At 43.5% G+C, this 15,197-nt stretch overlaps 2 protein-coding genes across 2 annotated transcripts; both read right to left on the bottom strand.

Moving 5' to 3' along the window:
• Positions 1-10,707: 10,707 nt before the first annotated feature.
• Positions 10,708-13,239, bottom strand: LOC149621471 (uncharacterized). Its single transcript, XM_089853716.1, has 3 exons — positions 13,204-13,239; positions 12,214-13,136; positions 10,708-12,148 (listed from the first exon to the last, which is right to left on the bottom strand). The coding sequence occupies exons 1-3, from the start codon at positions 13,237-13,239 to the stop codon at positions 10,708-10,710; spliced, it is 2,400 nt and encodes a 799-aa protein (XP_089709842.1).
• A 358-nt stretch (positions 13,240-13,597) lies between these two features.
• On the bottom strand, positions 13,598-14,731 carry LOC149621470 (uncharacterized). Its single transcript, XM_089853715.1, has one exon. The coding sequence runs from the start codon at positions 14,729-14,731 to the stop codon at positions 13,598-13,600; it is 1,134 nt and encodes a 377-aa protein (XP_089709841.1).
• Between the last annotated feature and the right edge of the window lie 466 nt (positions 14,732-15,197).

Raw genomic sequence — 15,197 nt, 5'->3', positions numbered from 1 at the left:
CTAACACAGGGCGATGCACACTTACATCCTATTTATTCCGCGCATTGTGTCCTTGTCAATGGAGTGGTTTCGTGACAAGAATAATCCAACTGCATCCGTTTTCAAGGGAAAAGGTGATTGGTACAACAAAGGGCCGTCATCTTTCTTTCCGCTTAATTCGTCTTTGCAAAATTCATTTAGTTCAGCCACTTCTTCCTGCCAGTCGATGTAAACTAGTTCGCCTTTCACCACTTTCTTGAAACGATCGTAGTCCATATCATAAGAAGCCCTTTCTCGAATTTTCTCTCCTTCAATTCCGGGTATTCCCTAATAGAGAACAACGTTCAAAACTCATCGTAATGTTCACTAGCTAAGTCACAGAATTTCTTTAAAAAAGTCCCCCATGGCGTCCGAGAAAGCAGCCGGGTACTTGAGGTTTTTAACTTTCAGGATATCGCTTAAATGATTCATTATAATTTTTTGTCCCACTAAGACATCGGCAGTAATATCGCACAACACAAATATGTTTAGGACAATCAAAGTCGCGAACCAGATATTAAGCAAATGCTCCGAAACGCCGTGGACAGTTTTCACCGCGAAAGCTTAAATGAGAACAATAAGTATACTGTTGATAAGAATGGTAAATGTGTACTGTTTCCTTACTTTTCTGAAAGAGTGGTGCAAAAAACATCCACATGTAAGATCCAAGTTGGCTCTCGAAGTTGAAGACGCAAGCTGGATGGCGCGCTTAATTCCCCCCCTTGCTTTGCTACTCAGCCTTTCTTTTCGCTTGCGCGACCACCAGCTTGGGTCCTCAACAGTGCGTTGTATCACACCTCCTCGGTGGTGAGAGCTGGTCAACCACTGCGTTTTGTGGGCTGAGTTGATACGCGCCCTTCCCAAGCCAAGGTGTGCAGGTACCGTGATGAGGGCTGTGTGGTACCGGGGAAGTTAATCTACGGTATCTCGAACGGTCCCCTCGGGGCACCAGGCGAAACCCCGTTGTAATTAGCCTTCCACCCGGGTTGAGGACTACCGGGTGGTGACCTTTTACTTGCCTCATTACTCGTGGGATCTCTATGGACTCTCTAAATACTAAAACTAAAAACAAACCTGGGCATGGAGCCGGTTCTACCGGTACCCAGCCTTCTCTCAGGGAAGGAGGCAACTCCCAACCTGCTTCTGGGCGTGATGCTGCCTCGGGCAGCAACCACCCGCAATCGGCGGAAGGCCAAAAGTCACCTCCTGCTCCTCAATCGGGTTCTACCAGGTTGAGTGAGGCTAATAGGAGGCGCAAGGCCAACCGCCGAAGAAAACAATCCCAAAAAGATGGCCAGAACTCTGCACTGGGTGCAGGAGATACGGGCCGAGATGGGACTCTTGTACCTTCGGGTGCTGGGAGTAACGTCTTGGGTACGGACTCTACGCCTGGTGCAAGAGAAGCTACCATCCTTTCTGGAAAGAGAGCTAGGGCTGAGGACCCTGATCCCTCGCCTAGCTTACAAGCTGCGGCGTCAAAGAAGACCAAGTCTTACTGCGACGTCGCTAGTATTGTCAAGATGGCCATTGTTAAAGATGGCTATCCGACCAATGCAGTCACGGAGGAGGACGTTGTTCCCATCCAGGCCGCTATACTTGACGCACTGGACGCTGAGCTTTCTTCGGGAAGCTCGCTGCCGCGTCCTCTCAATTTCCACATCATGGCTGGGGCCATGATCTATTCTTGTGGGGATTCTGCGACCGGCGATTGGCTCGTGAAGGTGCTACACCATAATGAGCGTGCCATAGGGGGAACACGGCTTTCAGTAATGAAGGCCAGTGAACTCCCGAAGCCGTTCAAGGTGTTCTTCCGGACCAAGGACCGTCGCACCACTGATCCGGCGGCTCTTCTCCGGCGATTGAAGGCCTACAACGGTAGGTTTCTGACCGACTGTTGGCGGTGCCAGAAGTCGTTCGATGAGAAGAGCACCAGACGCTGGATCTTCTTAATTGATGGGTCCTCCATGGAGGCCATCAAGGAGGCCGGCTTCGAGGGTCTTACTGGCGTGGATGTCGGGACTTTTAAAGTCCTGAATGCGCCTAAAGACCCTCTCCAGAATGCCCTTGAGGCTTCGGATGAAGAAGGCAACACTGCAGCCAGCGTGAGTGGGGAGCTGGCAGCAAATATTGCTGGCATTAATTTAGAGCCATCCCTTCCAGATAGCTCAGACATAGACCTCGGGACAGAGTCCGACTTTTTGAAGGACTCTGATACCGAGAGGACCCACGCTCCTGTCACTAGGATGGAGTTAGGGGCCGAGGGTGCTGCTGGTGGAGGCGTGGGAGATACCGGTCTTGGATCGGGACTCCGCGCTACCGCCAAGCAGTAGCCGGGGCCGTCTCTCTTCCTGCGATATGAGCATCAAGGTGATCCAGATAAACCTGCATCACTGCAAAGCAGCCTCGGCAGTTTTATGCCGGAGGTTTGCCTTAGAGGGCCTGGATGTGGCCCTCATTCAGGAACCTTGGATTCATAATGGTAAAATCCTTGGTTTAAAGAATGTCGGTAATATCTCTTATGACTTTACCTCACCCAACCCCAGGGCGTGTGTTCTGACCAGGAAGGGTCTTGATATCCTTCCGCTTCCGAACTACCTCACTAGGGATACTGCTGTGATTAAGGTAATGCCCTCCTCTTTTGGAGAGGCAACTGGCCTTACCATGGCGTCCGCTTACTTTCCCCATGATGCCACGGGTTCCCCTCCACCACAGGAGGTTGTCGCTCTTGTCGACCGCTGTGAGAGGCAGGGGGACAGGCTCATTTTGGGCTGTGATGCCAATGCCCACCATGTCACGTGGGGCATCAGTGACTGCAACAGACGTGGTGATGAACTGCTTGAATATCTGGTCGGTACGAACCTGCATATTCTCAACAGGCACAATGAGCCAACCTTCGTTACTTCTAACAGAAAGGAGGTCATTGATGTCACCCTGGCCACAGACAATATCAGTCTGTCGGTTTCCAACTGGCATGTGTCTAATGAACCGTCTCTTTCGGACCATAGGCACATCTGCTTCTCGGTTGCGGTCAAGTCAACTTCGGTTAAGACGGAACTGCGTAACCCCTGTCGGACCGACTGGTCCGGCTACAGGGAGGAACTTCGCCTCCTTCTCAGAGGTAATGCTCCAAAGCTTTCCTCGGTGCTGGAATTTGATTCGGCAGTTGATCTCATGCAACATGCCATTATCGATTCCTACCACCACAACTGTCCAGCGAAGCTTGCCAGCCGGCCAAGGCTCGTTCCTTGGTGGAATACGGAACTTGGCAAGCTTCGCAAGCTCACTCGGAAACTCTTTAATAGGGCTAAGAGGACTGGGGACTGGACTATTTATAGACAGACCCTCAATAAGTATAACAAAGCCATCCGGGAGGCCAAGAGGAACTCCTGGAGGGACTTTTGCGGTAGCATCTCTGATGCCCCCGCTACTGCCAAAATCATGAAGATCCTGGCTCATGATAACACTCACCAGCTCAGCACCATCATGGTGGCAGATGGTGAGTTTACCAAGTCAGGGACTGATACCCTTAAGCATATGCTTAAGGTACACTTCCCGGACTCCAAGGCCTTTGACCTCACAGGCACCGGCGCTCCCCCCGTGCACTTTCGGAGAGCGCACAGGGCGGACTGGGGCATCGCCAATAAGGTAGTTACATACTCTAGACTTCAGTGGGTTGTAAACTCGTTTCAGCCCTACAAGTCCCCTGGCCCAGATGGCGTCTTTCCCGCCCTCCTCCAGGAAGGCATAGACGCCATTGGCCCTTATCTGTGCAGGATATTTAGAGCCTGCATTGCTCTGGCGCATATTCCAGATGTCTGGAAGCGCTCGAAGGTTATCTTTATTCCCAAACCTGGGAAGACGAGCTATCTTGAGGCTAAGGCATTCAGACCTATCTGTCTTACCTCTTTCTTCCTAAAGACTTTAGAGAAATTGGTGGACAGGTTTCTGCGGGATGGTGTTCTTTCCCACACACCCCTGTCCACTTTTCAGTTTGCCTATCAGAAAGGCAAGTCCACAGAGACGGCGCTCCATGGCATTTTGAACTGCCTTGACAGGGCCATCGAGTTCAAGGAGATGTCTTTGGCCATCTTCCTTGATATTGAGGGTGCCTTTGATAGGGTCTCTAGTGAAGTCATCCTTCGCGCTGCGGAGCGGTTTGGTATTGACGACACTTTGCGTCGTTGGATAAAATCCATGCTCACGTATCGCAGGGTGACGGCGTCTCTTCTCGGGGAAACCTTGGAGATCTCCACCGACCGTGGCTGTCCTCAGGGAGGGGTTCTTTCCCCTCTTCTTTGGTGCCTGGTGGTGGATGAGCTGCAGGGTCGACTCGGGGAGAGGGGATGTCACTGTTTTGGCTATGCGGATGACATCGCAGTGATTGTTACAGGGAGGTTCCCTACAACTATCGCTGCACTGATGAAATCTGTCCTGCATGATGTTGAGGATTGGTGTAGGGGTGTTAACCTAACCGTCAATCCCAACAAGACTGTCCTTATACCGTTTACTCGGAAAAGGACTAATGACCTATTCAACGATATTTCCTTCTTTGGACAGGTTTTAAAGAAGTCCTCCGAGGTCAAATACCTTGGCGTGACTTTCGATGCCAAGCTTACTTGGAAGTCCCACCTTGATCTGAGTATCAAGAAGGCCAAAATTTTATTTTGGCGTTTAAGAAGTTCAGTCAGCAAGTCCTGGGGCTTAAGCCCTAGCGCTGTAAACTGGATTTATACCAGAATCATCAGGCCAGTGGTCTCCTATGGAGCTCTTGTCAGTAGTATAGGGCTACACTTCGTACCTCCGTAGGTGTAGAATGTAGGTGTAGAGTGTAGGTGTAGAATGTCAAGGTCACAGTGTCAATGCCCTCTCGCCACGCCCCCAACTCGCGCCACCTGGCGCGCCCCCAACTCGCGGCACCTGGCGCGCCCCCAACTCGCGCGCGCCCCCTCGCGGGAAAACTTGCGCGCCCCCTCGCGGGAAAACTCGCGGGCCCCCGCACGCCCCCTGGCGGGAAAACATTGCGCGGGTATCTGGCAGTCCTGTCTACAACTGTATCTGTGACGTCATTGGCGGGAAAATCTACAACTGTATCTGTGACGTCATTGGCGGGAAAATCTACAACTGTATCTGTGACGTCATTGATAAGAGACGAATGGAAGCTTTAAACGTACATTGCCAAGGCTTAAATCTTCTACAATTGTATCTGTGACGTCATTCAAAGAGTTGTTGTGTCGCGTAAGGGGCTGCGGCATAGTTTTATCATTGTTAAATGAAGATGTGTCAAGTTCATAGTGTAGCGGATAAAGTAGAGGTTTGGATCGGTAACGTCTTATCCCCGGAGGTTTACTGGAAAAGGACTGATACGGGTGTAGAGTTATGTTTGCAAAAGGACCTATGGTGTAATATCTTTGAGTATACCAACGAGATTGATACGTTCTTCAAGGGTAATTCGCCGCGTTTTTCCGTTTTGTTATATCCTACTACTTCAAATTTGAAATTGGAATGTTTTACCCGTGGAAAGAAACGTATATTGGACATTAGAAAATACACTAGAGGAAAATGTGAAAAATATAACGTCATGTACGCTACTGGCGAGGGAATTTCCCTTAATCATACTTCTTGGGAACACTTAAAAAAAATTAGAGGACTGCTTGACAATGAGTTGGTAGAGAAATCTAGAGCCGTGGAATCCATGAGAGAAGCTGTTCTTTAGAATCTGACTGAAATATTATTGGAAATAACCAAATATTGTCAAAACGAGGCCTGTCAAAACCAGATTGCTCACGATGTACAATGTGAATAGAGGAAAGTGATTGGAATGAAAGAGTGCAAAAAAACCTCATTAAAGCCTTGAAAAAAATTTATTATGAAAAAGTTTTGGAAAATTATAGAAATGATTTTGGTTCTAACCAACCAATTGACGAGCCATTTCTTTTTAATTGTATCATAAACGATATTGACTTTTTCAAAACTAAGTTAATCTATACTTGATATTCAAGTAATCTCAATGTTATTTGTTTATGATCTGTATAATTGCTGATTTAAATAAAAAACCACAATAAAATACACTAAGGTACAATAAATCTATAATAAAACACAATAGAACACTCTAAAACTACACTAAACCAAGATAAATTATCACTATGCAGCCAAAGGTAGAAAAAACTAGTTGGTTTATATTGAACTAACATTGGGAGAAAAGCGTTCAAGAATGGTACACCTACTGTTTCCGTTTTGTCGTGACAGATGTTCGTGGAATGGTTAGTTGATTCAAACGAAAAATATCGTAATAATTTTGGAGTGATATTGGGGATGTAGGTAAGGAAATTTATTTCGTTTTACTTTAATGTTATAAATGCACAATATATAAATAAACTAATAATAATAAACTAAATACACTAATAATAAACTAAATAAAAAACTTTGTTTCACGTGTTATTATGATCAATATGATATTGAGTCTTACAGAAACTTTGTGAAAATACACATGTACCCCACGTATTACGTGATATAGGAAATATAATACAAAAGTAACAGAAATTAAACAATATTTTACAAGGATTTTTAAATTACACGGGAACTGGAGGGGGGGGGTAAAGTTTAAATTTATACATTAAAAGTAATATTACAAGCGGGGGTATTTTAAGATTTTGAATTCGACGTCTGTTTCATCGAATATTAGGGGACGTTTAACGGCGTGGTAAATATTTTTAAATGTTTCTTTACAAATGGTTTCCGGAAAAATAGTGAATAAGGGGGTAGTGTACACCAATTGTTACCCTTATCCAGAACGATATTGTCGTAAATATCGTTTCTATCTATAATTGAATGATATTTTACACGGGTCACTTGATCAAAGTCTTTCTCAATATTCATATCGATATCGTAATAACACGTGGAACAAAGTTTTAATATACGTTTTGAATCGTTTTCGTGACACCTTAAGCAATGTGTGTTTTTGTTGGGGCACGCAAAAACATTTTCTAATTTAAAATAGTCTTTTACAACATGATTACCGTGACGCCAATCGGGAATATTGTGAGGTAATTCCGAGGGGTGCGTCATAACATAATTGTACTGAAGAAATGAAAGTTTATAATGCGCTTTAACTCGAGTGTCGAAAACATCTTGCGCAGAAAGATAGTTTAAAATGTTTGAATCGAGGCACTGACCGGCGGTAGCGAGTGTTTCTTCAAGTTCAGTAGCGATATGAATTGGTAAACAACCCGAATAAAGATCATGCCGAGAAGCGAGTTCATACTCGTATAGTATATTAAAAGTTTCGCGCGACGCTTCTTTAGCCAAGGTATACAGAGAAGGTATATTCGATAAAGACATGACTATTATTATGGCGGGGAGAATTTGATAGTTTTTAGATCTGAATACAGTAACTTATGGTTAGTAGCGAACTTGATTATCCAGGAGATATACTTTTCGTCACGGGGGGAAAGAATCATATTATATTAATAAATCCACGGTACTATAGTCATCAACCGAATACACCCTCAAGTAACATTGGCTCGCTCGTTAACGTATCTGCCTTTAAACTCGTTGTTCTATGTATCACGAGTTCGAATCCCCTTAGCGAGAGTCCTTAACAAGCGAACCAAGGTTACTTTTGTAAAGGATATATTTTTATAATAAACAGTTGTTTTTATAAAGCGAAAACAAGGTTGGTTGACGTCAAAGATAATTGGAAATATATTTTTCTCTCTTATAACAAACAGTTGTTGGTTATAGACTTCGTTCCATAAAATACTATTAAGCTAGCTAGGATCCGAGGCTTCGTTATACCTAAGGTGAATAATATAGCGCCTATACCGTGTTATATTTTTCTCTCTTATAACTAACAGGTGTTTTTATAAAGCGAAAACAAGGTTGGCGTCAAAGGTAATTCGAAATATACGTGTGACGTCAAGGTTATAGACTTCGTTCTACAAAAATCTATGAACCTCGGTTCAGCATACCTTAAAGGACGAGAATCATTCGGACCGGAAAATACTTTACTAACAACTTGCTATAACAAATTTCCATAAAAAGGTGAGTACTTTATACTTTTCAAATGGACTAGAAAATTTAGTAAGAGGGAAATAGTTATTTTATACAGCGAATCAAAGTAAGAGACACGCTCTTGTGACCGAAATGGAAGAAGAAAATATAATAGAATCTCCGAGAAAAAAACAAAAAATAGAAGACGTTAAAGTAACGTCTTTACAAGACTAATCAAAAATGTCTTGATTAGAATCAAGTCCTAAAAAGTATCGATAAGACTGAGGTTATCACTTGACTGAAGGATCAGATATTAACTTTTCTCTTTAATTGAAACTTAAAGGCATGCTTAAGAAAAAACAACGTTCCATTACCGTTTTCCGTTGAAATAACTTATTTTACAGGTAATCAATTTCAAAAATTTACTTATCTCGGGTTTTCGGGCACAATTCCATTCCCCCAAAACATTTTATCATTACATTAATCACTTTTGAGAGAGTACGTGTATGACATTCCCTCATTTGTGCCCGGCATGCTTCGCAGTGGATACGTTTTAAAACAATGGCGGAAAATTAAGTAGGGACAGTTAGATTTTTACTCGTGGTTATGAAAAATGATGTAATGTCTAGTGTACTTCAGTCAACAGTCATACTGTTCATTCTCATAGCTCAGGACATGATTAATGCTGCTCACTATTTCTCTCTCTAGTTTCAAACAATGGTTAGAGACCATTCAGTGCCGCAGGTCGCACATGAATATATTTCAACTACAGTTTACATCAATTCTCTGTGGTCGTACTATTAGCGGGTTAAGCACTAATTTGTTCAGAACATGTCTCGAAAGTGTGCTTGTTGTAAGTTTTTAAAGCAGTGTTGCCAATGTGTGGGTAATTTCCCACATCGTGGGAGATTTAGGTTTGGTTTTAGGCTCTGTGGGGAAAAAGTAATATTTTTCCGAAATCAATCAAATGTCGGAATTTTCCTGTTCAAGGGTTAATAGTGCGAAATTTTCAAAAATGCACTAATTTTAACTGCACAGTTAAAATTAGTGCATTTTCGAAAATTTTATCCGGTTTAATAATTTCAAGCGACATTTTGAAATAAATTCGGTGATTTTAAGTTTGGCACTGAAAAAAAGAAAGCATATTTTGAGAATTTTAAAGCTTTATAGCATTTGTACATATTGTCAAAGCCATGCGGAGTGATATTCCATATTAAACTTAGTATGATAAAATAGTCCAGATAAATATGACTGTAAAAAAGGCGGTGTGGGAAATGCGGCAAATTTTTAAAATGGAAGTGGGAAAATCCACTTTCTAACATTAGCAACACTGATTTGAAGGTTTTGGTCATGGCTAAACAGACCGCTCATTCAGTTTTCTCTTGTTTTAAAGCTTATTTTGACACGTTATCTCTCAAAAGTAATGTAATGATAAAATGTTTTGGGGGAATGGAATTGTGCCCGAAAACCCGAGATAAGTAAATTTTTGAAATTGATTACCTGTAAAATAAGTTATTTCAACGGAAAACGGTAATGGAACGTTGTTTTTTCTTAAGCATGCCTTTAAGTTTCAATTAAAAAGAAAAGTTAATATCTGATCCTTCAGTCAAGTGATAACCTCAGTCTTATCGATACTTTTTAGGACTTGATTCTAATCAAGACATTTTTGATTAGTATCTGCTCCTTCAGTCTTCATTTTAATTAAGATTGTTAAGAAACTGTTTTACATTTTCAAAATCTACACTAAGCAGAAACATATAAAAAGGGGACCGTAACTTTAGCTCAATCAGTCATTTATTTATAATGATAAATAAAATGAAAATAAAAACGTAACTCATTGAAAGTTTGTATTCTTATTGTAATTAACATAATACAATTTTTTACAACCCTTATTGAAACGCGAGGCGCTCCCCTAAAAATTCCACAAATAGGACCAAATTGACAGTTTTACACAATAATTTTTTTCCCCTTAAAAAAAATGGAGGCCACAAACGGGGTAATTTTAGCAGTCTTATCTCACTATCGATAGGCCATTTCAACCAAAAGGCATTGAGAAAAACAATCGGATTATTATGACGCAACTATACGTAAAAAAAGGCCAATATTGGTCGCGCTGATATTTACCAATAAAACAGCGTATCCATGCTAAAATATCGCAGATTGGGGTAGTTTTTAAAATTTAAAATTAAACATACTTAAAATTAATTTTTCTCAAAAACCTTAAAAATGGTCCTAGAAAAAGGTTTAAATTTTGATATAAAACCTTTCCCAAACGTAACAAACGAATATTTCATTTCAAAAGGGTGGCGACAAAATGGCTAAATTTGAAAAAAACTCCATGTTATTTCTATGGGAAAATTTTACTTTTTCACCAAAAGGGCTGATTAATTTTATGGAAATGAAACCCCCCTTGGCAACTTTATTTTTTATACAATAAACTAATGGGTGGATCTTCTTGAAATTTTAACCACATATTGAGGGCCCGAATTGTAGTTCTGTGGAATTTTTTCAAAGCAGTTAATACAATACAAAAAAAGTTATAACCAATCAAAAAACCATCCTTATACATTAAAGTCGGTATGAAGTCTTATCTAAGAGAGCTATCGCTCTCCTAGAATATACAGATATATAAAAAACTAGTTGAGTTAAAACACTATCTTATTTCTAATATTATTTTGGTCTATTCGCCTATTTTTTAGTCTAAGTCTCAACATCCTCCGTCCCTTGAACGGTGGTCGACTGTTCATTAATTTCCAAGTTGTAGAGATTTTGTACTGCTCGTCGGATGTTCACTTTTCCAGGTAGATGAATAGTACCGGCTCGTATCTTCCCGTCACGACCAGGATGGGTTTCGGTGATTCGACCAATACGCCATACTTGGCGAGGTAGCTTAGCTTCTCCTACAAGGACCACGTCATCGACCTTGAATGGGACTGGATTGACTACTGTTTTGGTACTGTGGGCTGAACGGAGCTCGAGAAGATAATGATTTCGCCAGCGCTTCCAGAACTGATTTACTATAGTGTTTCGATGCTTGAGTCGGAATTGAAGTTGGCTTCTATTGGGATTGAGATCAACATTCGCAAGGTTGTGGACAGGAACTGAAGTGGCTCGTTTCCCAATCAGGAAATGTGCTGGGGTTAACGGCGAGGGTTCTCCAGGGTCGGCTTCACTGTACGTCAGAGGTCTAGAATTTACGACTGCTTCTATTTCGGTAAGAATAGTGTTAAGTTCTTCATGGGAGAGGGTGTTTCTCCCTAGTGATTTCTTTAGGCTGATTTTAACGCTCCGGACAAGTCTCTCCCAGAACCCGCCCCACCAGGCGGCACGCTCAACGATATTTTTCCATTTAATTTTTCGATGACCAAGATACTCTTGAAATGGTCCTCCTTCCACGTTCTCGTACAGCTTCTGTAGGTCTTTGTCCGCTCTTTTGAAGGATCTGGCATTGTCAGAGTAGATGGTTGAACAGACTCCTATCCGCGCTATGAATCTTCTTAACGCCATCATGAACGTGTCTGCGCTTAGATCAGACACCAGCTCCAAATGAATTGCTCTTGTTACTCCACAGGTGAAGAGAGCTATGTAGGTTTTTGACGTTTCCTCACCGTTCTTCGTAAACAATGAACCAGCGAAGTCAATTCCCGTCACAGTGAATGGTTCGGATTCATTGACTCTATCGAAAGGTAAGGGGGCGGTTACTTGTTCTCCGGCCTTCATCTTGTTACGTCGGCAAACAACGCAGCTTCCAATGACCCTTTTTACGAGCTGTCGACCCCGAAGGACCAAATAACTTTCTCTCAGCTGGGTTAAGGTGCTACTCAGGCCTCCATGCATTACGAGACAGTGGCTTTCCAGGATCAGTAATTCCGACAATCTGTGCTTTGCAGGTAAGATGTAGGGGTGCTTGACCTGGTACTCGAAGTTTGAATTCTGAAGTCTCCCGCCCAGTCTGATATGGTTGTCCTCGAGAAAGGGATCAAACTGTATTATGTTGGATGTCTTGAGTAACGGTTTCCTTTCTCGCAAGTGTGATATTTCCCTGGGGAAGGACTGTTCTTGAACAAGGCGAATCCAGATTTTCCGTACGTTCTCGATTTCCTCGGCGCATAGTGGACCCTTCAGTTTAGGGGTGATCTTTCTGGCGTTTTTAATGAAGCGTACAATCCATGCGGTGACTGAAAAACCCGTGTAATCGAGCTGTACTTTTCCAGCCTTAGAAGTGGCTGTCTCTCCTCAGCTTGACTTGTTAACTGAACGGTGACACGTCTCTCAGTGTCAGCTTCCCTCTTCTGAACGATGGAATGGCATGGGTTTTGTGGCCATGATGACTTTTCTTCTGCTAACCATGGCGTTCCTTTCCACCAGATGGGATTGGTTTCGAGTTCTTGTATCGTGCAACCTCGTGATGGGCAGTCATCCGGATTTGTTTTCCCATCACAGTGTCTCCAAGATGAAGGTGCTGTCAGCGCATGAATTTCAGCTACCCTATTGGCAACGAAGGGTTTCCATTCTCTTGCCAGCCGTTGAATCCAATGGACTACTATCATCGAGTCCGTCCAACAGTAATAGGTAGTTATGTCTCCCTCGAAGACCTTCAGCGCATACTGCAACAAGCGGGCCCCGATCACAGCAGCCATCATTTCGAGTCGGGGAATCTTTATCTCCTTTATTGGGGCTACTCTGGTCTTTGAGGAAAGAAGGCTTATTCCGACCCTTCCTGTCGTCGTTTCATATCTCAGGTAAGCGACTGCGGCGTAGGCTTGCTTGCTCGCGTCGCAGAACAGATGGATTTCTCTCGAGGTTATTTCGTCCTTCGCTTCTTCATAATACCACCGCGGAATACTGATCTTCCGGAGACTAGGAAGCTCGAGACACCATTGATCCCATTCTTGTCGCAGATTTGCTGGGAGTTCCGCATCCCATTCGATTCCCTCTATCCATAGCTTTTGGAACAGGCATTTAACTCGAATCAAGAAGGGCGAAACGAAACCGAGAGGATCAAAAACACGGGAGGCTGCTTGTAGCACGCTTCGCTTGGTATTTCTTCGGATTTTCATGAATTCTAGCAATGCTGATACGTCGAACGTGAAATTATCTGACCCCGACTTCCATGATACTCCAAGGACCTTCAGGGATGGGTTAGAGTGCCCAGTACCAAGGACTAGCGACTTTTCCGAGGTCTACCGCTCTTGCCAGCATTTGGAAAGTTCTGCTGAATTTGACATCCATTTTCGTAGATTCATGCCGGCCCGTGAGAATATGTCCTTTGATAGATAGTATAACGCCTTTGCTTGTTCAATATCCGGCTGACTGGTTACTAAATCATCCACTTAGAGGCTTTTCTCAAGTTCCTTGCAGACTTCTGGATACTCATGCTGACATCGAGCGAAATGATGTCTCAACGTGGCGGTCAACAGAAATAGACTAGAGCTGACCCCAAACAGAACTCTTGTCATCCGAAAATGAATGAACTCCACAGGTTCGGCCTTCTTTGGCAAGGCCTTTATCCAGAGAAACCTTGTAAATTCCCGATATTCTGGTATCAATGAAATCATAAGGAAGGCCTTCTCGACGTCGGCCATAATAGCTATCTTCCATTTCGGAATCTCATCAGAGTCGCCAACAGATCCGGATTTAGATTTGGTCCTGGATGTAGTAGGGAGTTCAAGGATGGTTTCCCTTTTTCATGTGCTGCAGCGTCGTGGACTACGCGGAATTTCGTTCTTTCTTTCTCCTCTCGAATTACTGGGAAGTGGGGAATGTAAAACTTCGGCCCATCACTGTTGATCTCCTTCTCTGGTACTATCTCTATTATGCCTTGCTTCAGGTAATCTTGGAAGGTGACCTGATATCGATGGAACAGCACAGGATCCCGTGACAACTTCTTCACGAGGCCGTGCATTCGCTGACTTGCCAAACCAAGGTTGTGGCCCAGTTCTTCTCGACTCGATCTCCAGGGAAGTCTAACCTCGTAACGACCATCTTGAAACCCGACAGAGGCATTATGCTCGACAACGATGTCTTCGTCAGCCTTTGATAGTAGGCCCTCTTCATTAATCCCCAAGGATTCGATTTCCCAGAATGCTTTCAGGTTCTCGTTAATTTCGTCTTCTACTTCAATGGCGGTATTCATAACGACAACAGCCTGAGCGAATACGTTAGCTGTCATTGGAGTCGGACCCTGGACGGCCCATCCTAATTTACTTTCCAAGGCTACGAAGGAGTTGCTCAAACGATGGATTTTTCCCGTGACTATTGTCCAGTAGTAGTCTGCTGCAATCAGCATGGATATCTCTCTCGGGACGGATTTTCCCTCTATCTCCGTGATATCTGCCCGTTTTATTTCGTTTTGTGCCATCTTCTGTCGTATTTCTTCTCTAGGCACCTTGATGGTTGCTCCGAGTATCTTCGGACTCACGAAAACTGTCAACATGAATCGGCTCTCTGGATCGATAAGATTGATCAGCGTGATTTTGACCTTTCTTCTGACTGAGGTGCTTGACTTGTTGCTCTCAAAACCTCCGACGTTAATAGTTCCTTGACCTTCAACTGGTATTTTTGGCTTGTCAACCAGATCTTGTGAAATGAACGATCTCTGTGCACCGTTTTCCAGAAGACATCTTATTGGGACCTTTTCGCCATCTCCTTCTGCGTATACTACGATCGTTTGGAGTAATACGTCTTGACCATAGGACTGCCCTCCAGGAACAACCGCCGCCATGGACACCGCTGCCGTGTCGTCATCTGCTTTCTCACCATTAGTAGCCGACGTCTCTGATTTCTCGCCCTGCAGATGGACTTGTGATGCCTACTTGACATTTCTTGCATCTTCTTCTCGACTTGCAACGCCTAGCTGTGTGTCTGGTCTTTGAACACAAGAAACATCTTCCGTGCTGAGATAAGATATCCAATTTACGCTGAAGAGATACGGATTGGCAATCTTCTGGTTTGTGGCTGGTGTCTTCACAATAACAGCATGTTTCCGGGCCTGACAAGGTGACATTCAATACTGCGGCTGTTGGCGTCCTGTTTCCTGGAGGGTAATTATTGAATCTTGAAACGTGCTGCTCTCTTCGGCTAAACCGTTCATTACTACTGGGACCCGGATAACCCTCATCGGCTTCTCGGGATGGCTTATTTAGAAGGAGTGCTCTCTCGCGACATTCAACTTCTGATCTCAGGTGCTC

The sequence above is a fragment of the Phalangium opilio genome, unplaced genomic scaffold, assembly GCF_054372755.1.
Source record: "Phalangium opilio isolate 3A_F unplaced genomic scaffold, DU_Popi_V2 ptg000204l_1, whole genome shotgun sequence".
Taxonomy (NCBI): domain Eukaryota; kingdom Metazoa; phylum Arthropoda; class Arachnida; order Opiliones; family Phalangiidae; genus Phalangium; species Phalangium opilio.
This window is presented reverse-complemented; position numbering and strand designations above follow the sequence as displayed.

Bases quoted from the DNA above. Each gene is read 5' to 3' on its own strand.
- LOC149621471 (XM_089853716.1), bottom strand. From the start codon at position 13,239: ATGGATGTCAAATTCAGCAGAACTTTCCAAATGCTG. The intron at 13,137-13,203 runs GCAAGAGCGGTA...CCATCCCTGAAG, and splicing joins GCAGAACTTTCCAAATGCTG to GTCCTTGGAGTATCATGGAA. The intron at 12,149-12,213 runs GTACAGCTCGAT...TAAAAACGCCAG, and splicing joins CCACTTCTAAGGCTGGAAAA to AAAGATCACCCCTAAACTGA.
- LOC149621470 (XM_089853715.1), bottom strand. From the start codon at position 14,731: ATGGCGGCGGTTGTTCCTGGAGGGCAGTCCTATGGTCAAGACGTATTA.